The 23,194-nt window shown below is 35.2% G+C and overlaps 2 protein-coding genes across 3 annotated transcripts in view; one reads left to right on the top strand and one right to left on the bottom strand.

Annotated features, from left to right (window-relative positions):
• Positions 1-23,194, bottom strand: part of LOC125874054 (protein TRANSPORT INHIBITOR RESPONSE 1-like) — a 285,290-nt gene that overhangs the window by 51,858 nt on the left and 210,238 nt on the right. The window contains exon 3 of one of the 2 annotated variants that reach the window (XR_007447223.1): positions 16,934-17,098. The exons of the other annotated variant lie outside the window; for it this stretch is intronic. The gene's annotated coding sequence lies outside the window, so the exon portion shown is untranslated. Of the gene's footprint in view, positions 1-16,933; positions 17,099-23,194 lie in introns of those variants that run through there. 2 annotated transcript variants of the gene reach the window in all.
• LOC125874046 (putative late blight resistance protein homolog R1A-4) overlaps positions 1-23,194 on the top strand; it is a 222,351-nt gene that overhangs the window by 16,579 nt on the left and 182,578 nt on the right. Inside the window, 2 exon segments of the mRNA XM_049554856.1 lie at positions 1,781-2,212; positions 12,399-12,818. Of these exon segments, the coding sequence (XP_049410813.1) occupies positions 1,781-2,212; positions 12,399-12,818 (852 nt within the window).

Raw genomic sequence — 23,194 nt, 5'->3', positions numbered from 1 at the left:
GATTAAAAAAGACTATGAATTGTATTTTAATATTTTATTCTTCATACCCATGAGCATCTAAAAGCATTCAGACAAAGCAGCAGAATTGTATATTAATTATTAATAATCTTAGAATTGCGTTTTCATTAAAAATATGTATAACTTCCCAAGATCTAGATCCAGCTTCTTTAATCTATTGTTGACCTTTACACTTAGCAAAATCATTTTGCTCCCATACTCACTTTGTCACTCTTCAACATTATTGCTAAACTTCAGACTGTGACAAGGTAAGATCTATCTTCAAAGTCTCAAGCTTCTACCTGGGATTTCATTTTTCATTACGACTCTGAAGATATAACAGTAAAGTTTTTCTCTTCTTTTGATCATGTTCTTATACAACTTTGCTGCACAGAAAACAAATATACTGATTCTTCTTTTACCAAATACGCTGACAAACATCTTTTTGATCCATAGCTACCTTACTCTCGTTGCCACTGTTCAACATTATTTCTCAAACAAAGGCTTCAAACGGTACTGAAAAGGTAACATCTTGTTGAAAGTCACTTGTCTTCTCTTTATCTTTTACCAGGGATTTCATTTTTCATTATGACTTAATCATATAACAGAAAGATTTTTCTTTTGATTTATTGACAACATAATAACATGATGAGGATGGTTGAGAAAATGAAATTATCTCTTAAAGATACTTCTGAGTAATTTTGGTAATTTGTTAAAGTGAGCACTTTAGGTATTTAAAAGACTTGAGAAGTCCATGAATCATATTTTAATAATCTTGGAATTTCTAAATCTACATCTAGCTACTTCTAGTGAAAGAGAGAACTGAGACAAAGAAAAATATTCGTAAGTCTTCAACTATATTCACTATATAAAAGAGAGTAATTATGTTTAAGGAAGATTGTTTTTTGTGGAGCTTTGGACTCTTAAACTAATCCAGAGTTGTTTGAGTTGTACGACGTTGTTGGATTGTTGTATCATGGAGGGCAGGGGCTATGCAGAGGCGGGTCACCAGGTTCACCTAAACCCATGCTCCCCTCTCAATATCATATATAGTAGTGTCAAATACAACAAAACTGAGGAAGTGATATGAAGTGACAGAATTAAAAGTATGATTAATTTTCTTATCTTTTTCCTTTGTGGCAGACAAGTGAGGAGGCCCAATTTTCAATAGATGCACGACATTATCACTTTAATTATGATTAGTTAATGTATACTTTCACCTCATTAAATTATTACTTACCCATGATAAGTTGTATTAATTTGGTATTAATATCCAGTGCGGGTGAATTCTTACCGGGTGAGAGGGAGGGGGTTGGAGAGTGCGGAGTGAATAGAAACAGATCTTTTAGATTTTTTCTAAGATGACGAAAGATTCCCCTCACTAATGAAAATATATTACTATACGCTATTAGAGATAGAAAAGTTCGGTACCAGTTGGTCTCGTTTCTAAATGAACCCCATTTTTACAAGTCATTTTCTTCAATTCAAATCGCAAGTGTACCTTTATCATCTTCCACTAATTAAGTCCTCCTCTTAAGTTCGCGTGAAAATAGTGAAATTATTGATTATTCTTATCATTTCATCTTCTTTCTCCTGATAAAGTTTTATGTACTTTTTATGCATCAGGTCTTGAGAACTTGGAAAGGAAAAGTAGAATCATGGAAAAACGAAAAGATAATGAAGAAGCAAACAACTCATTGGTATGTTATTTGATAGAGTGAACTGTAAAGTATTGAATTGTAGATATGTGGCTTTAAAAATTTGATATGTGTTATTTTGGCAGGTGTCATTTTCTGCTCTTCGCAAGGACGTTGCCAATGTTCTGGATTTCATGGAGAGATTAAAGAATGAAGAAGATCAAAAGGCTGTTGATGTGGATCTAATTGAAAGCCTGAAATTGAAGCTGACATTTATTTGTACATATGTCCAGCTTTCTTATTCCGATTTGGAGCAGTTTGAAGATATAATGACTAGAAAAAGACAAGAGGTTGAGAATCTGCTTCAACCAATTTTGGATGATGATGGCAAAGACGTCGGGTGTAAATATGTCTTTACTAGCCTCACCAGTAATATGGATGACTGTATCAGCTTGTATCATCGTTCTAAATCAGATGCCACCATGATGGATGAGCAATTGGACTTCCTCCTCTTGAATCTCTATCATCTATCCAAGCATCGTGCTGAAAAGATGTTTCCTGGAGTGACTCAATATGAGGTTCTTCAGAATGTATGTGGCAACATAAGAGATTTCCATGGTTTGATAATGAATGGTTGCATTAAACATGAGATGGTTGAGAATGTCTTACCTCTGTTTCAACTGATGGCTGAGAGAGTAGGACATTTCCTTTGGGAGGATCAGACTGATGAAGACTCTCAACTCTCCGAGTTAGATGGGAATGATCAGACTGATGAAAATGCTCAACTCTCCGAGCTAGATGAGGATGATCAGAATGATAGAGACTCTCGACTCTTCAAGCTAACACATCTACTCTTGAAGATTGTTCCAACTGAACTGGAGGTTATGCACATATGTTATACAAATTTGGAAGCTTCAACTTCAGCAGAAGTTGGACGCTTCATTAAGAAGCTCCTGGAAACCTCTCCGGACATTCTCAGAGAATATCTGATTCATCTACAAGAGCATATGATAACTGTTATTACCCCTAGCACTTTAGGGGCTCGAAACATTCATGTCATGATTGAGTTCCTATTAATTATTCTTTTTGATATGCCCAAGGACTTTATTCATCATGACAAATTATTTGATCTTTTGGCATTTGTTGGAGCACTTATCAAAGAGGTATCAACTCTTGTTCGCGACTTAGAAGAGAAATTAAGAAATAAAGAGAGTATCGATGAGACAAATCGTGCAACCCTAGACTTGCTGGAAAATATTGAATTCCTCAAGGAAGATCTCAAACGTGTTTATCTAAAAGTCCCGGATTCATCTCAATGTTGCTTCCCCATGAGTGATGGACCGGTCTTCATGCATCTACTACACATACATTTGAATGATTTGCTGGATTCCAATGCTTATTCAATTGCTTTGATAAAGGAAGAAATTGAGTTGGTGAGACAAGACCTGGAATTCATAAGATCGTTCTTTGTGAATGTTGAGCAGGGATTGTATAAAGATCTCTGGGAACGTGTTCTAGATGTGGCTTATGAGGCAAAAGATGTCATAGATTCAATTATTGTTCGAGATAATGGTCTCTTACACCTTATTTTCTCACTTCCCATTACCATAAAGAAGATGAAGCTTATCAAAGAAGAGGTCACTGATTTACATGAGAACATTTCCAAGAACAGAGGACTCATTGTTGTGAACTCTCCCAAGAAACCAGTTGAGAGCAAGTCATTGACAACTGATAAAATAATTGTAGGTTTTGAGGAGGAGACAAACCTGATACTTAGAGAGCTCACCAGAGGACCGGCAGAACTAGATGTCATTTTGATCACTGGTATGCCGGGTTCAGGTAAAACTACTTTGGCATTCAAAGTATACAATCTTGTCATTTCGACCTTCGCGCATGGTGCACAGTCGACCAAGAATATGACGAAAATAATTTGTTGAATAAAATTTTTAATCAAGTTAATGGCTTGGATTCAAATTTGATTGAGAATATTGATGTTGCTGATAAGCTACGGAAACAACTGTTAGGAAAGAGGTATCTTATTGTCTTAGATGATGTGTGGGATACTACTACGTGGGATGAGTTAACAAGACCTTTTCCAAATGGTATGAAAGGAAGTAGAATTATTTTGACTACTCGAGAAAAGGAAGTGGCTTTGCATGGAAAGCGCTACACTGATCCTCTTGAGCTTCGATTGCTAAGATCAGAAGAAAGTTGGGAGTTATTAGAGAAAAGGGCATTTGGAAACGAGAGTTGCCCTGATGAACTATTGGATGTTGGTAAAGAAATAGCCGAAAATTGTAAAGGGCTTCCTTTGGTGGCTGATCTGATTGCTGGAGTCATTGCTGGAAGGGAAAAGAAAAAGACAGTGTGGCTTGAAGTTCAAAATAATTTGAGTTCCTTTATTTTGAACAGTGAAGTGGAAGTGATGAAGGTTATAGAATTAAGTTATGACCATTTTCCACATCACATCAAGCCATGCTTGCTTTACCTTGCAACTTTTCTGAAGGACAGTGCACCGACAATCTCTTTCTTGAAAGAATTTTGGAGTGCTGAAGGACTTGTGGAACAGACAGAAGTGATGGATGTTTATATGGATAACTTAATTTCCAGTAGCTTGGTAATTGCTTTCAATGAGATAGGTGATTACCCGACTTTCCAACTTCATGATCTTGTGCATGATTTTTGTTTGATAAAAGCAAGAGAGGAAAAGTTGTTTGGCCAGATACGTTCAAGTACACCATCTTCTTCTTCAGATTTGATGCCACGTATATTGACCATTTATTATGATGATGATGAGGAGCACTTTGGGCTATTCGGTTCAAATAAGAAAAGGCATTCTGGTAAACACCTCTATTCTTTGAAAATAAATGGAGACCAGCTGGATGACGGTTTTCCTGATACATATCACCTAAGACACTTGAGGCTTCTTAGAGGGTTGTACCTGCATCCCTCTTTAATCAATGTGAAAGATTCTTTGCTGAATGAAATAAGCATGTTGAGTCATTTGAGGTTCTTACAGATTGGGACAGAAGTTGAATTTCTGCCTTTGTCTTTCTCAAACCTCTGGAATCTAGAATTCCTGGATGTGTCTAATGAAGGATCAACCTTGATACTATTACCGAGAATTTGGGATCTTCTAAAGTTGCAAATTCTGTATGTGAGTAATTGTTCTTTCTTTGATATGGATGCAGATGAATCAATATTGATAGCAGAGGACACAAAGTTAGAGAAGTTGAAAATATTAGGGGAACTCATTCTTTCCTATTCGAAAGATACAGAGGATATTTTCAAAAGGTTTCCCAATCTTCAAGTGCTTAAGTTTGATCTCAAGGAATCATGGGATTATTCAACAGAGCAATACTGGTTCCCGAAATTGGATTGCCTAACTGAACTAGAAAACCTCATTGTATCTTTTAAAAGTTCAAACACAAACGACAGTGGGTCCTCTGCAGCCATAAATCGGCCATGGAATTTTTACTTCCCTTTGAATCTGAAAAAATTGCATTTGGGTGACTTTCTTCTGACATCCAATTCACTATCAACAATAGTGAGACTGCCCAACCTTGAAGTATTGTACCTTTATCATACAATCATCCATGGGGAAGAATGGAACATGGGGAGGAAGACACCTTTGAGAATCTCAAATATTTGAAGTTGCATGAAATGACACTTTCCAAGTGGGAGGTTGGAGAGGAATCCTTTCCCTCCCTTGAGAAATTAAAACTGAAGGGATGTCATGAGCTTGAGGAGATTCCACCTAGTTTCGGGGATATTAGTTCATTGAAAATTACCAAACTTGTAGAGAGCCCTCAACTTGAAGATTCTGCTCTCAAGATTAAGGAATATGCTGAAGATATGAGGGGAGGAGATGAGCTTCAAGTCGTTGGCCGGAAGAATATCCTGTTATTTAAGTAGCTTTTGAGCATTATGGTTGAATAGTAGATTGTATTTAGAAAACTAATAAGTTTTTAACAAAAATTATAATTTTAAACATTAATCTTGTACACCAAAATACTATTCTTATCACTGCTTTCTTTACTATTTTGGCAGATAGATTCATTGATTTATGCTTTTGCTTTTCTTACAATAGCAGAATTTCTTACTTTTCTGCCACTAGGTATCTCTTTATTTTTTTCTTAGCATTCACACACACAATAATTTTCTTGCTTATAAGCCATCTGCGGAGGATTTGACGTTTACAAGTTTCTATGGCAACTCACGTTAACATCAATAATAATTAGATTCACAATCACATATTTATAATTATTAAGTCGATAACTTAATACACATATGTATAGGATTTTGACAAAAGTTGAGGGATTCACATGAATTCATAGATTACGCTGTGGATTTGCCTATGGCTGTCCAAACCTCCTTTGTGTCAAACTTGGTCTGAAGTCTCATCTTATGTGCTCAAAGCACAATCGTTCAACCTCAATCAAGGTACTGATTTAAAACAACATTGATACTACTGGCAAAAACCCAACAAACTTTCATCACAAAAGCTAGCCCGTGAAGTGAAGAGGTTATAGAGAGCTTATAAGCACTCATGACTTCCTCTCCTCAGAACATTCAACCAAATTAGGCTGAAATCCCACTCTGAACAAAAATAAGTGTTTGTTTATCAAACTGACTCGTACTAGAACACTGAAATACCTTCTACTAAACGTTCAACAAATGGGATTTCCAGCACTCAAATGAATGAAAGGTTCACATTAAACTTCAAAGAGAATTACAACAATACATGACCACAAGTACATTGACAGCACCATTTAACAGAAGAACAAGTCGCTAGAGAAAGTTAAACCGATACATAATGATACAAAATAGGATACACAGTTGAACACCCGCCCCCCCCCCCCTCTCCAACCCAAAAATACAATAGCTGTCCTTGCTGATATAGCACAACAAGAAGAGTTCAAACTCATTATTAATTAATTGCTGCGAAGTCGATCAACAAAAGGTCAAATCACTTCACTGCCACCATAACCAGCACTGCAACTACAAGGCTCAAGCAAGTAAACGCGGGTGAAAGATTAACATAAAACTTATACCTGAAGTCTTCCTAAGAAGCCAGAGAGCAATTCCCGTTGCTATATGGAGTCAATGCTGCATCTTCATCAATAATCCAAACAAAACCAGGAGTGTCGAACCTCCTTCCTGACACTGTCCTGTATATATAAAGTTTCTCAACAGGGCAGCTTTCTAGTCTCGTATCCGGATGACCCCTCTCGTCTATAACTTCAACATTAAGCCCTGGCAACTTCTGGGCTAGCAGCTTACATGCTTCAAAACTTACTGAACAATTAGACATCCAAAGGGATCGCATTGTCTCCAGCTTTGCAGTATTAGCCAACAGAGCCTCATCGCCAAAGGGGCAGTCTCTAATCTCCAACTTACGAAGGCTCTCACAACCAGAGAGAACATAGTGAAGGCCTAGATCGCTATCGCCCGCAAAAACCAAGGAAAGCATCTCTAACTTCTTAGCATGGACCCCAATGTACTCAAACACATTATCTGTAAGAAGGCCAGAAAGAGACAGTCGCCGCAATTCCTTGCAGTGTTGCACAATGGCCCCAAAACCAGTATCAAGTGGTTCAAGGGTTAAGTAATCAGGAGTTCGAGGCTCGATAATACACAAACGAAATCGGATCATGTTAGGACGATTCCTTGCAATAGTAACCAAGGCGTCATTTGTCATTTGGCGGCAGAAGTATAAAACTGACTGAAGCTTAGGGCAGCCCATTGAGACAGCTACAAGGCCTTCTTTTGTCAAGGATACATTCGGTCCTGGAGCAAATGGATCAGAAGGAAACACCCTAAGCTCTTGAAGTTCCTTACAAGTGTTGGCAATCTCCTCAAGACCGCTATCTTCAATGATATGACATATGGGAATAATCATCTAGGGTTTTTGTCTCTGCTGAAATTTGAACTTGAGACCTTAGCGCTCTCAATCACTTCGTTGACTACAAACGGAGTGTATTGGAAGTTTGATTAACTTTCTTATCTCTTTCCTTTATGGCAGATAAGCATAGTTGTGCACCGGCAAAATTAAAGGTCATAGTTATCCACTGAAGTCAAGCTAAATGTAATGTTAATGTATTATGCCTAAAAAGAATTAATATAACTTGGAAAAATGTTGAATTTTTTTTATCTTTTTTTGTAAGTGATACAAAGTTAAAAATATGAACACAAGTATTTGGAGTTTCTAAAATTTTGGAATATTCTGGCAAAATTTGGGCGGAGAATTGTGACCGTTCATGTCCAAACATGATTACCCATTGGCAAATATCCAGAGTCTTCATACAAAAAGTAAATCAAATATATTCTGGAGGATAAATTGGCAGCACCAACAGGTTCTTACACCTTTTTACTGTTCTTAAAAGATGTCTACAATGTGTTTGATCAAAGTCCCGACTGAACTATTAAGTAGATGATATTGGAAGACGAGGTTAGTAAAATAACAAGCAACCAAAGCAGTTTAGAGAGATCACTTTTTTTCCCGCGGGATTTTTCTAGTAAGGTTTTAACTAGGCACATTATCTACTAATAATGGACATCCAGTGTTGTAAAGTATCATACTAAATATATGTTGAGTTACTTTGGTTGTTCATTATTATTGAACATTGCTTTCATATAGTGAGTTAGTATCATTATTTGGTCTACAAATTAAATTTAGATTACTCTGGGTAAACAAGCCAGATAGTACAACTTAAATAGCTCATCCTTTCAGCTATTAATATTTCTAGTTGAGAATGAATGCTTGTGTCCCAATGTCACCTGACTGACTGACTGACTTGTTCAAACATATTTTTTTGTCATTTTCTTGCTATCTTCTCCTCCACACAAATCTTATCAACCTAATATATACTTTGTTGGAAGGACTATAGTCATTTACAGAAACAGAGGACAGCAATATCAGATTTTTCATCAGTTGAAAAGGTTCGATCATCTCTAATTATAACTGTGTGTTTAAACTTTGTTATCTGCATCAGATCCGGATAATTTGAAAGGCACTGTCATGGAAAGAAGCAACTTAGAGGTATGTCATACAATTCTTATATTTACTTGGATCATTATCTTATTATAATACATAATCAAAATTATGTGTAGTTACCCAGAAAGTATAATTCATTGGGAAGTCAAATGTTCGGGTACTGAAATATAACATGTCAGCAGATTATTGCAATGAAAATACATTCCTTGAGAAATAGAAAATTTTAAGACCAAAATTGTTGATAAACCCCACAAGATGCCTAGAGAAATCGGACAAACCAATGTATAATTTTAGACCCCAGCATAACCATACTCTAAACCAACCGAACGGACTTACTATGCTCCAAGAACCAATGGAGCTCACCAATAGCTGAAGGGACGTAAGTACATAGAAATTGTATGGTATGTAATATGGCAGAATGAGACATCGTAACTCCGTTGTTTTGCTGATCCTAACAAACAATGGGACCTGGTCCCATGAGTTAAGCTTGTTCTCTGGTCAAATGGGGAACAACTGTAAATCTGCCAACTCTATCATGGTTGGTGTGCACGGGAAAAGAGGACAGAGCTCTCAGCCAATGAGAGGACACTAGGTTGTTTTGTTCAGAGGATAATATACCTTTTGTTGACATGAAACTACCTAGTCCTTATATCCGACATGCATCACCAAGCATAAGTGCCTTTTGTTTCTCTCAAGAAGAACGCAAGCTTTCAAGAACTGCAAGGGACCTAATAGAGTTATCAAGAGTGTCTTTAGTTGTTGATCAAAAGTTTGTGTAGTGTGTGTTTTTAACTTGTAAGATCTGTTCCTAATCTACAAAGGAATAGATCGTGTATTTATTATTCCAGTGAACAATGAACATAGTTAGAGTTAGCTGTGTAGTATGTGATTGAAGTTTATATTAACTATATAGTGGGCAATAGAGTTATTGCTTTGGCTCTTTCTGTAATAGAGGTGTTACAGGTTGTAGGATTGAGAGTTTAATCCTTGTATGATTGTTGAAGTCTGTATTCACTTGTTGCTTGAAGATAGCGAAAAGAAGTTGGAAAACCCTATTGAACAGGTCATGATTTTTCCTCCCTTAGAAAAGAGGTTTCCACGTAAAACTCCTTGTTGTTCTTATTCTGTACTTCAGTATTTTACTGCATTAAAGTGGGACAAGGACCTGGTCCTGTAGTTTGTGGTGGACTCGTATAAACTAATAAACATGAAACATAACTAAAGGGAAACAGGACGTCCAATAGAATCATAATCATAATATAGGAGGGAACGTGAGTGACATGAGTATAAAAGGGGAACCATAAAAGTGGCCATGATATGCTGGAAAAAAGAGAGGAAGAGGAAGCAAATGACTCGTCAGTATATAGGATAACATATTGCATGGTAGAAATGTGGCTTTGTAAATTTGATAGGACTAGTATAGTAACATTTGGTCTTCAGTTAATATCTCATATGGTCACTCAACTTATACTTCTTTTCATAGAAAGTCACTCAACTTTCATTTATAACCTCAAAGTCATTTAACTATGGATTTTTCTCACAGAAAGTCACTCAACTAATAGTTTTTTCATAGAAAGTCACTCAACTTTCTTTTATAACTTCAAAGTCATTCAACTATAAATATTTTACCTACAAAGTCACTCAACTATTTATATTTCATTTAGAAAGTCACCCAACCAATTTAAATATGTTTTCATTAAATTTTGTGAAATACAATTTTTGTTTTAAGCTATTTTTTAAAAAAAAATTAATAAGATGCTCATTTTATTTTTTTATTAAATTTTGTTGAAACACAAATTTTGTTTTAAACTATTTTTAAAAAATAAGAAGATACGCATTTTAATTGGTAAATTGGCAGCACCAACAGGTTCTTACACCTTTTTACTGTTCTGAAATTGGTAATATTAAAAGATGTCTACAATGTGTTTGATCAAAGTCTCGACTGAACTATTAAGTAGATGATATTGGAAGACGAGGTTAGTAAAATAACAAGCAACCAAAGCAGTTTAGAGAGATAACTTTTTTTCCCGCGGGATTTTTCTAGTAAGGTTTTAACTAGGCACATTATCTACTAATAATGGACATCCAGTGTTGTAAAGTATCATACTAAATATATGTTGAGTTACTTTGGTTGTTCATTATTATTGAACATTGCTTTCATATAGTGAGTTAGTATCATTATTTGGTCTACAAATTAAATTTAGATTACTCTGGGTAAACAAGCTATATAGTACAACTTAAATAGCTCATCCTTTCAGATATTAATATTTCTAGTTGAGAATGAATGCTTGTGTCCCAATGTCACCTGACTGACTGACTGACTTGTTCAAACATATTTTCTCCTCCACACAAATCTTATCAACCTAATATATACTTTGTTGGAAGGACTATAGTCATATACAGAAACAGAGGACAGCCATATCAGATTTTTCATCAACTGAAAAGGTTCCATCGTCTCTAATTATAACTGTGTGTTTAAACTTTGTTATCTACATCAGATCCGGAGAATTACTGTCATGGAAAGAAGCAACTTACAGGTATCTTATATTTACTTGGATCATTATCTTATTATAATATATAATCAAAATTCGAAGGTAAAATAAAATAAAATAAAATACTGCACGTAGATTCTCGAGTTAATTTCACCCATGATCAATGAACTTTACTTGTGTATAAGTAATATTCTAAAAACTAATTTTTGTCTCACTAAATTCACTGAACCTTATGTGTTCTATCAATATAGCCACAAAATTAACTTTTGTATCATTAAAGTCACTGAACTAGTTAGTTACCCAGAAAGTATAATTCATCAGAAAGTCAAATATTTGGGCACTGAAATATAACATGTCAGCAGTTATTTTAAATAATTTTTTAAATTAAAATGCATTCCTTGAGATATAGAAACTTTTAAGCACCAAATTGTCGATAAACCCCACAAGATGCCTAGAGAAATTAGACAAACCAACGTATAATTTTAGACCCCAGCTTAACCGCTAAACCAACCGAACAGACTTACTATGCTTCAAGAACCAATGGAGCTGAAGGGACGTAAGTACATAGGAATTGTACAGTATGTAATATGGCAGAATGAAACATGAAACATAACTAAAAGAGAAACAGGACGTCGAATAGAATCATAATCATAACATAGGAGGGAACGTGAGTGACATATGAGTATAAAAGGGGAACCATAAAAGTGATACATAATATGCTGGAAGAAAGAGAGGAAGAGGAAGCAAATGACTCATCAGTATATAGGATAACATATTGCATGGTAGAAATGTGGCTTTGTAAATTTGATAAGACTAGGAGAATAACAGTTGGTCTTTTGGCAGGTGTCATTTTCTGCTCTTCGCAAGGACGTTGCCAATGTTCTGGATTTCATGGAGAGATTGAAGAATGAAGAAGATCAAAAGGCTGTTGATGTGGATCTAATTGAAAAACTGAAATTGAAGCTGACATTTATTTGTACATATGTCCAGCTTTCTTATTCCGATTTGGAGCAGTTTGAGGATATAATGACTAGAAAAAGACAAGAGGTTGAGAATCTGCTTCAACCAATTTTGGATGATGATGGCAAAAACTTCGGGTGTAAATATGTCCTTACAAGCCTCGCCGGTAATATGGATGACTGTCTCAGCTCTCATCATCGTTCTAAATCAGATGCCATCATGATGGATGAGCAATTGAACTTCCTCCTCTTGAATCTCTATCATCTATCCAAGCATCGTGCTGAAAATATGTTTCCTGGAGTGACTCAATATGAGGTTCTTCAGAATGTATGTGGCAACATAAGAGATTTCCATGTGTTGATAGTGAATGGTTGCATTAAACATGAGATGGTTGAGAATGTCTTGCCTCTGTTTCAACTTATGGCTGAGAGAGTAGGACACTTCCTTTGGGATGATCAGACTGATGATGACTTTGAACTCTCCGAGCTAGATGAGGATGATCAGACTGATGAAGACAAGGATGATCAGAATGATAAAGACAAAGATGATCAGACTGATGAAGACAAGGATGATCAGACTTATGAAGACTCTCAACTCTCCGAGCTAAACGAGGATGATCAGACTGATGAAAATGCTCAACTCTTCGAGCAAGATGAGGATGATCAGAATGATGGAGACTCTCGACTCTTCAAGCTAGCACATCTACTCTTGAAGATTGTTCCAACTGAACTAGAGGTTATGCACATATGTTATACAAATTTGAAAGCTTCAACTTCAGCAGAAATTGGACTCTTCATTAAGCAGCTCCTGGAAACCTCTCCGGACATTCTTCGGGAATATCTTATTCACCTACAAGAGCACATGGTAACTGTTATTAACCCTAGCACTTTAGGGGCTCGAAACATTCATGTCATGATTGAGTTCCTATTAATTATTCTTTTTGATATGCCCAAGGACTTTATTCATCATGACAAATTATTTGATCTTTTGGCACTTGTTGGAGCACTAATCAAGGAGGTCTCAACTCTTGCTCGTGACTTAGAAGAGAAATTAAGGAATGATGAGAGTACCAATGAGACAAATCGTGCAACCCTAAAGTTGCTGGAAAATATTGAACTCCTCAAGGAAGATCTCAAACATGTTTATCTGAAATCCCCGGACTCATCTCAATGTTGCTTCCCCATGAGTGATGGACCGCTCTTCATGCATCTGCTACAGAGACACTTAGATGATTTGTTGGATTCCAATACTAATTCAATTGCTTTGATAAAGGAAGAAATTGGGTTGGTGAAAGAAGGCTTGGAATTCATAAGATCTTTTTTCACGAATATTGAGCAAGGATTGTATAAAGATCTCTGGGCAAGTGTTTTCAATGTGGCATATGAGGCAAAAGATGTCATTGATTCAATTATTGTTCTAGATAATGGTCTGTTACATCTTATTTTCTCACTTCCCATTACCATAAAGAAGATCAAGCTTATCAAAGAAGATATCTCCAATTTACGTGAGAAGATTCCTGAGAATAGAGGTCTCATTGTTCTGAACTCTCCCAAGAAGCCAGTTGAGAGCAAGTCATTGAAAACTGGTAAAATAATTGTAGGTTTTGAGGAGGAGACAAACTGGATAATTAGAAAGCTCACCAGTGGACCAGCAGATCTAGATGTCATTTCGATCACCGGTATGCCGGGTTCAGGTAAAACTACTCTGGCATACAAAGTATACAATGATAAATCAGTTTCTAGCCATTTCGACCTTCGTGCATGGTGCACAGTCGACCAAGAATATGATGAGAAGAAGTTGTTGAATAAAATTTTCAATCAAGTTAGTGACTCAGATTCAAAATTGAGTGAGAATATTGATGTTGCTGATAAGCTACGGAAACAACTGTATGGAAAGAGGTATCTTATTGTCTTAGATGACGTGTGGGATACTACTACATGGGATGAGTTGACAAGACCTTTTCCTGAAGCTAAGAAAGGAAGTAGAATTATTTTGACAACTCGAGAAAAGGAAGTGGCTTTGCATGGAAAGCTCTACACTGCTCCTCTTGACCTTCGATTGCTAAGATCAGAAGAAAGTTGGGAGTTATTGGAGAAAAGGGCATTTGGAAACGAGAGTTGCCCTGATGAACTATTGGATGTTGGAACTGAAATAGCCGAAAATTGTAAAGGGCTTCCTTTGGTGGTGGATCTGATTGCTGGAGTTATTGCTGGGAAGGAAAAGAAAAAGAGTGTGTGGCTTGAAGTTTTAAATAATTTGCATTCCTTCATTTTGAAGAATGAAGTGGAAGTGATGAAAGTTATAGAAATAAGTTATGACCACTTACCTGATCACCTGAAGCCATGCTTGCTTCATTTTGCAAGTAACCCGAAGGACACTGCGACGCCAATCTTTGACTTGAACATTGTTTGGGGTGCTGAAGGATTTGTGGAAAAGACAGATATGAAGAGTATGGAAGAAGTGGTGAAGATTTTTGTGGATGATTTAATTTCCAGTAGCTTGGTAATTTGTTTCAATGAGATAGGTGATTACCCTACTTGCCAAATTCATGATCTTGTGCATGACTTTTGTTTGATAAAAGCAAGAGAAGAAAAGTTGTTTGATTTGATAAGTTCAAGTGCTCCATCAGATTTGCTGCCACGTCAAATTACCATTTATTACGATGATGATGAGGAGCACTTTGGGCTTAATTTTTTCCTGTTCGGTTCAAATAAGAAAAGGCATTCTGGTAAACACCTCTATTCTTTGAGGATAAATGGAGACGAGCTGGACGATTGTCTCTCTGATACATTTCATCTAAGACACTTGAGGCTTCTTAGAGTGTTGAACCTGAATCCCTCTTTTATCATGGTGAAAGATTCTTTGCTGAATGAAATATGCACGTTGAATCATTTGAGGTACTTAAGAATTGGGACAGAAGTTAAATATCTGCCTTTGTCTTTCTCAAACCTGTGGAATCTAGAAGTCCTATTGGTGGATAATGAAGAATCAACCTTGATACTATTACCGAGAATTTGGGATCTTGTAAAGTTGCGACTGCTGATCACTACTGCTTGTTCTTTCTTTGATATGGATGCAGATGAATCAATTCTGATAGCAGAGGACACAAAGTTAGAGAACTTGAGATACTTACATAAACTCGTGCTTTCTTATTGGAAAGATACAGAGGATATTTTCAAAAGGCTTCCCAATCTTCAAATGCTTTCATTTGTTCTCAAGGAATCAGGGGATTATTCAACAGAGCAGTATTGGTTCCCGAAATTGGATTGCCTAACTAAACTAGAAGATCTCACTGTAGGTTTTGAAAGTTCGAACACAAATGACAGTGGGTCCTCTGCAGCCATAAATCGGCCATGGGATTTTCACTTCCCTTCGAGTTTGAAAAAATTGTCGTTGGGTGACTTTCCTCTGACATCCGATTCACTATCAACAATAGGGAGACTGCCCAACCTTGAAGAGTTGACCCTTTATCGTACAATCATCCATGGGGAAGAATGGAACATGGTGGAGGAAGACACCTTTGAGAATCTCAAATATTTGAAGTTGCATGAAATGAAACTTTCCAAGTGGGAGGTTGGAGAGGAATCCTTTCCCTCCCTTGAGAAATTAAAACTGGAGGAATGTCGTAAGCTTAAGGAGATTCCGTCTAGTTTTGGGGATATTAATTCATTGAAAATTATCAAACTTGTGAAGAGCCCTCAACTTGAAGATTCTGCTCTCAAGATTAAGGAATACGCTGAAGATATGAGGGGAGGGGACGAGCTTCAGATCCTTGGCAAGAAGAATATCCCGTTATATAAGTAGCATTAAAAGTATATTGTACTTTGCTGGGTGATATTGTATATATATGATTAAGAAAATTCTGTTAAGTGGTTATGAAACATTTTTGTGGGATTCCTCTGAGTTTCTTTTAACAAAAATTATAATTTTTATAAATACACATATCATTTGTCCATTTGACACGTGTCATTTGTGATTGCATGTCACATATGAGGTATGTTGGTATATGGGTGACCACGAGGCATACCAATGTCAAGTATAGGTTTCAACATACGTAATTTTAAGGTAACCATTTATACGATGTTGATGCCACTAGGTATCTCTTATTCTATGCTATGTTGTTTGCCATTGTCATTCTCTCTTCAATTTTTTCTTTGCATTCACACACACATTAATTTTCTTGTAGACTGCGTATTATCCGCATGCAAGACAAATCTAGGATTTGATGTTTACAAGTTTTTATGGTGACCTTAATATCAATAATAATTAGATTCTCAATCACATATTTATAATTATTAAGTCAATAACTTAATACACATATGTATAGGATTTTGACAAAAGTTGAGGGATTCACATGAATTCATAGATTACATTGTGGATTTGCTTTCAGATGTCCAAACCTTCTATGTGTCTAACTTGGTCTGAAGTCCCATCTTATGTGCTCAAAGCACGATCATTTAACCTCAATCAAGGTACTGATTTAAAACGACATTGATACTAGTCTGTCACAAACCCCAACGAATTTTCATCGCAAAAGCTAGGCCGTGAAGTGAGCTTATAAGCACTCAAGACTTCCTCTCCGCGAACATACAACCAACTTGGGCTGAAATCACACTCTGAACGAAAATAAGTGTGTGTTTATCAAACTGACTAGTAGTAGAACACTGAAATATCTTCTTCTAAACGTTCAACAGACGAGATTTCCAGCACTCAAATGAATGAAAGGTTCATATTAATCTTCGAAGAGAATTACAAAAATACATGACCACAAGTACATTGACAGCATCATTTAACAGAAGAACAAGTCGCTAGAGAAAGTTAAACCGATACATAATGATACAAAATAGGATACACAGTTGAACACCCCCTCCCCCCTCTCCAACCCAAAAATACAATAGTTGTCCTTGCTGATATAGCACAACAAGAAGAGTTCCAACTCATTATTAATTAATTGCTGCGAAGTCGATCAACAAAAGGTCAAATCACTTCACTGCCACCATAACCAGCACTGCAAACTACAAGGCTCAAGCAAGTAAACGCGGGTGAAAGATTAACATAAAACTTATACGTGAAGTCTTCCTAATAAGAAGCCAGAGAGCAATTCCCGTTGCTATATGGAGTCAATGCTGCATCTTCATCAATAATCCAAACAAAACCAGGAGTGTCGAACCTCCTTCCTGACACTGTCCTGTATATATAAAGTTTCTCAACAGGGCAGCTTTCTAGTCTCGTATCAAAAGAGAAGGAGTGTAACACCAAATTAAAACTTAACATCAAATGGACAATCTGACAATCATATCAAACAGTTTTAAGAAATTGTATCATTTTGATACGTAGATTTCACATGTGTTATTAATTGTGAAGATGTCATATAATGTTTGAAGAGAATATATAAAAATTCATCAATATCAATTACATTATTATAGCATCACAATAAATTATACAACTTCAGATGTACATTATGTTCATCCCACAAATATTCGAAAATAAGATGAAATAGAGTACTAAAATCAATAAAATAGGTAATGAATTCTAAAAATTTTAAATAACAAAAATTAAAGACAATATTAAATTGCACGTGTATCCCAATTATATGAAATAGATATTTTTGAAAACTGCAAGACAATATTAAAATATGGTTGTGATGATTAGTTAAGTAAGAGCAATTTGACTAAATATCTATGAGACTTTTTTTTATTTCCCATTTGGTGTTCCGCTAATTCGAATTCACGTGTGACATTCCACTTTGAGGGTACTTCTTATAAGGTCTTTCCATTATCAAGAATTGAATTAAGAATGAATGAATATTTATCAATCAATCAACATATTTGATGAAAATATATATGAATTTCGGTCTTCACATATTATAAAAGGACAAACTTCAAATTTATTTCAAATTAATTAATTAATAAGGGTTCTTACTAACATGCTGATGACATTTCTTTCTTACTCATTAAGAGAGATATTTCGCCCTGCAGTAAAAAACAACATTTCCAGGAAAGAGTGAACAAATACATTGAAAGTTTAAAATGCCTACTCCAAAACATACCATAGGAAAATAAAGAGAGATCACAATTATTTCCTCTTTTAGAAATAAAAATTACTACTTTTATGATTAAATAAAGAATTGTAGCATAGCGTAAAAAATACAAAAAAAAAAATCATTTTATACAATAACAAATCAAGAAATAAGAAAAATATGAATAACATATCCCAAAATTGGTTAGACTCTTAATATGCCAAGATATTATCTAGATTTGACAATCAATTCATTAAAAATAAAAGAAACAACTATAAAAATAACAAAACTCAAACGAAAAGTAATAGGAAATGATTTTTTTAATCTGATTTGATAGGAAAATTGTTACTTACTCGTCTACTGGTTTATTAGTATGGACCCGTCTCAATGTACAATAACACTTGTAAATGTTTTAGGACCTTCTTGTCTATCATACCATTTTATACAAGATTTTAGAGATAAATAAAAAACTCTAACTTTAAAGAGATTATGGTAAGAATTTAAAAAAAAAATTGAAATAAAGAATGAAAATTAAAGAAAATACCTTTGTAACATCTAGTCAATCCACATAGAAAGCGGTAAGATATACCTGCCATCATACGATACAAAATGAGAAGATCTAAACAAAACAATATATTAATTAAAAAAGAAGGAACCAACAAATAAAAAAGGAAAAATGCATAAGTACCCCCAACATATGCCCGAAATTCCAGAAACACACTTATACTATACTAAGGTCCTATTACCCTCCGAACTTATTTTATAAATAATTTTCTACCCCTTTTCGGCCATTTGAAAAAATTGTCAACACGCGTTGGGCCCAAAAGATAGTGCCACGTAGGCCAAAAAGGGGTACAAAATTATTTATAAAATAAGTTTGGGGGGAGGGGGGTAATAGGACCTTAGTATAGTATAAGTGTGTCTCTGAGATTTCAAGCATATGTTGGGGGGTACTTATGCATTTTCTCAATAAAAAATTAAGTGAGTAAAACAAGAGGATGAAACAGAAAAAATAANGTTGTTTCCGCAAAAAAAGTGAAACAATTAGAAAAGGAACCAAATCAAACCAAACACAAATAAAATCTGTTTATTTAATCGATTTTTATCCAAACTGTGAACACCCTTTATTGTTTTATTTTAATTTAATTTATTTTTCTTACTTCTCTTTTTAATCCATTTCAATAAGTTCTTTCTCTTCTTCTTTTTTATTTTTGGATATCTCAGTAATTCAAATTTGGGAAAAAAACTTAAGTATACAAATTAAGTACCTTAATTACCACTATATAGCAATAGTTTTTTTTTTCACCTACATAACAATAGTTTTTTTTCAAAGTTATGTTTTAATATTAAAAAAAAAAAGTAAAATTTAAAAAAACATTTGAAAGAGTTCTCCATTTCTCAAATTTTTTTACCTTCCATGATTTACTCAAACTGGTTATAAATATTATTTCCTATCAATAAAAGGTTTCTTAACAAAAATAAAACTCTCATTCTATTAATTATGTCGACCATTCAATCATGGATACCAATAATTATTCAATTATAATTCAACATAAAGGACGTTGGGACGCATCAGGTATTACTGATAATTCAATCTTTAATTGGTATTTTTAAAAGTGATTTGTCTAATTTGAAAAAAATATGATCGTTGTTTTGTAGTACATCAATTTTGCTATGTGTTTTTGTGTTAAAATCGCAAAACAACATTAAAAATTACTTTTATAAACTTGAATTTTGTCTATGATGAGTCGTTTAATTAATGGTGTAAAATAGGTTGTTGTTGTTATTCACCAATTTCATTTTTTGATAGTAATTCTTTGATTTGTTTTGTAGGGTTTTGAGATTCGGATAGAAATAATATTTACTAATTATTTTTTTTGGTAATTGATTTGATTAAATTGATCGTTTTTAATTAGCGAAAATGATGGACTGCATGTTTGGTATACTTTCTGGTTTTTTTTATGTCATTCAATTTTATTTTGTACATGATGATGGTGTACGTATTGATTGTATAATTAAATACCAAATCTGCGATTATTTTTTTGGTATTTGATGTTGTTTAATATGTAGGTTTTTTTGGTTGCTTATAAAAAGCAAAGTTCGTGATTCTATTTTGGTAAGTGAGTTTGTGAAAATTATGGCGTATGATGATTCATGTATAAAGATCAAAATCCGGGAACATATTTTTAGTATTTATTAGGTCTATTTGATAGTTCAGTTGGTGTATGTCATTTGGTTGGTATTGTATTTTATGTTTATAATAAGCACCATAATTCGTTGATTTTTTTTGTTGCTGGTGTAATTGTTATATTTTAGTTAGTATATAAATCATAACTTTCGTGATAATTTTTGGGTACATCTATTGGTATGGTTGATACTGTGCTTTTGGTTTTTTATAGACAACAAACTTACTAATATTTTTTTGATGAATTATTTGGTGAAAATGATGGTCTATTTTAATTCGAATGTAAATTTTAAATTTCGTTAATAATTTTTGGTAGAAAATTAGGTGTAATTGATAGTATATTTGGTGTAGATGATTTGGTGTAATTGATAGTAAATATTTTTTTTAATAAACATCATAATTCGTGAATTTTAGGTCTTATATAAACATCAACTTTCGTGATAAATTTTGAATACATATATTAGTATAGTTGATAGTGTGTTTTGGGTTGTTTATAGACAACAATATGAATAATTATTAAAAGATACTTATTGTTTTGTGTTGGTATACTCTATACCCAAACAATAAAAAAACTAGAAAACTAATTTTGTTCATAAACCATTTTGTATACCAACAATAAATGTCACGCCCCGAGCCTACACCCTGGGCGGGACCGGCACCCGGAGACCATTGCTGGCCACAGGTGAACCCTTGGCCTAGCTTTCATGACTCAGCGGAAACCTAACTCAACAAAATAACTCAATGCCATGCAAAAACATAAACAACTTAATTGATAAAGATCTGGCCCAAAAGGGTAACTTGAGTCTCAAAATAGAATATTTACATATATATATATAAATAGAAGAGAGACTCAAAACTAACTGACTGACTGTCTATGAAGCCTCTAAACTACTGAGATGGATGTTAGGACAGACCCCGCAACACCCTAATAAAACATAACTAAGAACACAAAATAATTGAGTCCTCTGGAATGCAAGGAGGCTCACCACTGACTCTGGAGTGCTCAGCTGGATCAACGACGTACAGGATGCTGATCCGGGGTACCTGTATCTGCATCGTAATAAGATGCAGGCCAACTGGCATCAGTACATGGAATGTACGAATATGCGAGTTGGAAAACTAAGCAACATAGGCTAGAAGGAAAATCTGGAAGAAACTGAATAGCTTACCTGGCTCAACTCAACCTGACTGACTGCTTTCAATATAAGGCAATTTAAAACAAGTGCGATATAAAGAAAGACTGCTTTAAACATGCTATAAACTCTGAGTGTATACAAAGATACAATAAGCCTGAGATGTATATAGAAATACAATGATCTGATGTATATAAAAATACAATAATTTATGTGTATGAAGATACAATAACTGCTGTGGGAGTTTCTCTAACCGACAACCATCACATGAGAGCTATAGTGATAATACAACGATCGACCTCACGCTGCCAGAGCATCTTATACCCGGCCAAAGGTAAAAGACCTGAACTGCCTAATGGATCCACTAGTCTAATCCGAAAAGGATTCATCTAAAAAGTATAATCCCTTTCTACCCATGGTGGCTAACATGGTTCTATGGGGGCTGTGGGTTCCTTGAACGCTCCCCCAATTCGGTGCTCGATACTACTCCCAAAAATGTACTGGCTCTTATGTTTTTAAAACATATGTTTTCCTGCTGATATGAGATAATTACTCAAAAACTAGCCCGAAGGCTCTTTTGGAAATCTCAATTTCCAACCTTGTTTAAATGTACAAACATTTCTTTAAAATTTCTTTGGGAATACATAGTTCCCTAATAACTTTGAGAAATGAACTCAACTTTAAACTCTTTGCTCAACTTGAAATTCTTAACTTGTTTGGAACCTCTTGACTTAACTTGACTGGAAACTTGAGCCTTAAATTAAGTTAAAACATTCAATAAAGACTCTTGAATAACTTTAAAGAGTTACTCTTAAACCTTGCTTGACTTGACTCTAACTTCCCTTAACTTGATACTAACTCGCCTTGAATTAGATTATGGATTCAAGTTATATAATCACATGTTATGGATGAGTTCTTGACATTTAAACGCAACTTGAAGTGTTGGAAACAACTTGGAAACATAGGTATAATACCTAGGAATATGCATGAGAAAGTGTGGAAGGAATGGGAGAACATGGCGTCCTTGGCGCTCTGGAAGGCGCGGAGCACCAGCCCTCGAAGCTCAGAAGGCACCTGCTGGCGCTCTGAGTGGCGCCCCGCCCCAAGGGCTGGACTTCAGAGTCCCCTTTGGGGCATGCTGGCAGGCGTGACGCGCCAGTGTCACACCCCAAAACCAGATGTGATGGCACGTGCCCAAACCCCACCGGACACGTCAGCCTAACACCCAAAAACCCGACGATACAGAATTTATAAAACAAGAATAAGATAGAAAGATAAGCGGAAGTCTTTAAATAAACTCAACATAACCCCAGAATTGGTTGTCACATGTACAAACCTCTAATACAGAATCTGAATAAAATATACAAGTCTCATAGTAAAGTTCTAGAATAGAACAGAACAGTAAATATAGATAACTTGAGGGCACGTCTGGAATGAACCGCTACCTCTCAAGTAAGTCTGGAAGCTCTAATCTGAAGATGAGTAATAAGCCGGATCTGATAGAGCTGTCAACCTACACAACTGTGTAGAAGCAAGGGTGAGTACCAAAAGCAACAGGTACTCGCAAGTAACACTAAACTAAGCTAAACTAGCAGCTACAAACAACTCCTTTCAATCCCAACCGAACCACCGAAACTTCATTCTAACAGCGAACCAACAACCTATACTACACAATTCATAATCAACAGATATATCCAACAGTGTCTCAACATCAACCTCATATCCTCATGTAAGAGCAAATAGATCATATATCACATGAAGAGGGGCAAATAGG

This window comes from Solanum stenotomum, chromosome 8 (assembly GCF_019186545.1).
Source record: "Solanum stenotomum isolate F172 chromosome 8, ASM1918654v1, whole genome shotgun sequence".
In the NCBI taxonomy this organism is placed as follows: domain Eukaryota; kingdom Viridiplantae; phylum Streptophyta; class Magnoliopsida; order Solanales; family Solanaceae; genus Solanum; species Solanum stenotomum.
Note: the sequence above shows the minus strand (reverse complement) of the source record. Positions and strands in the feature narration are given on the sequence as shown.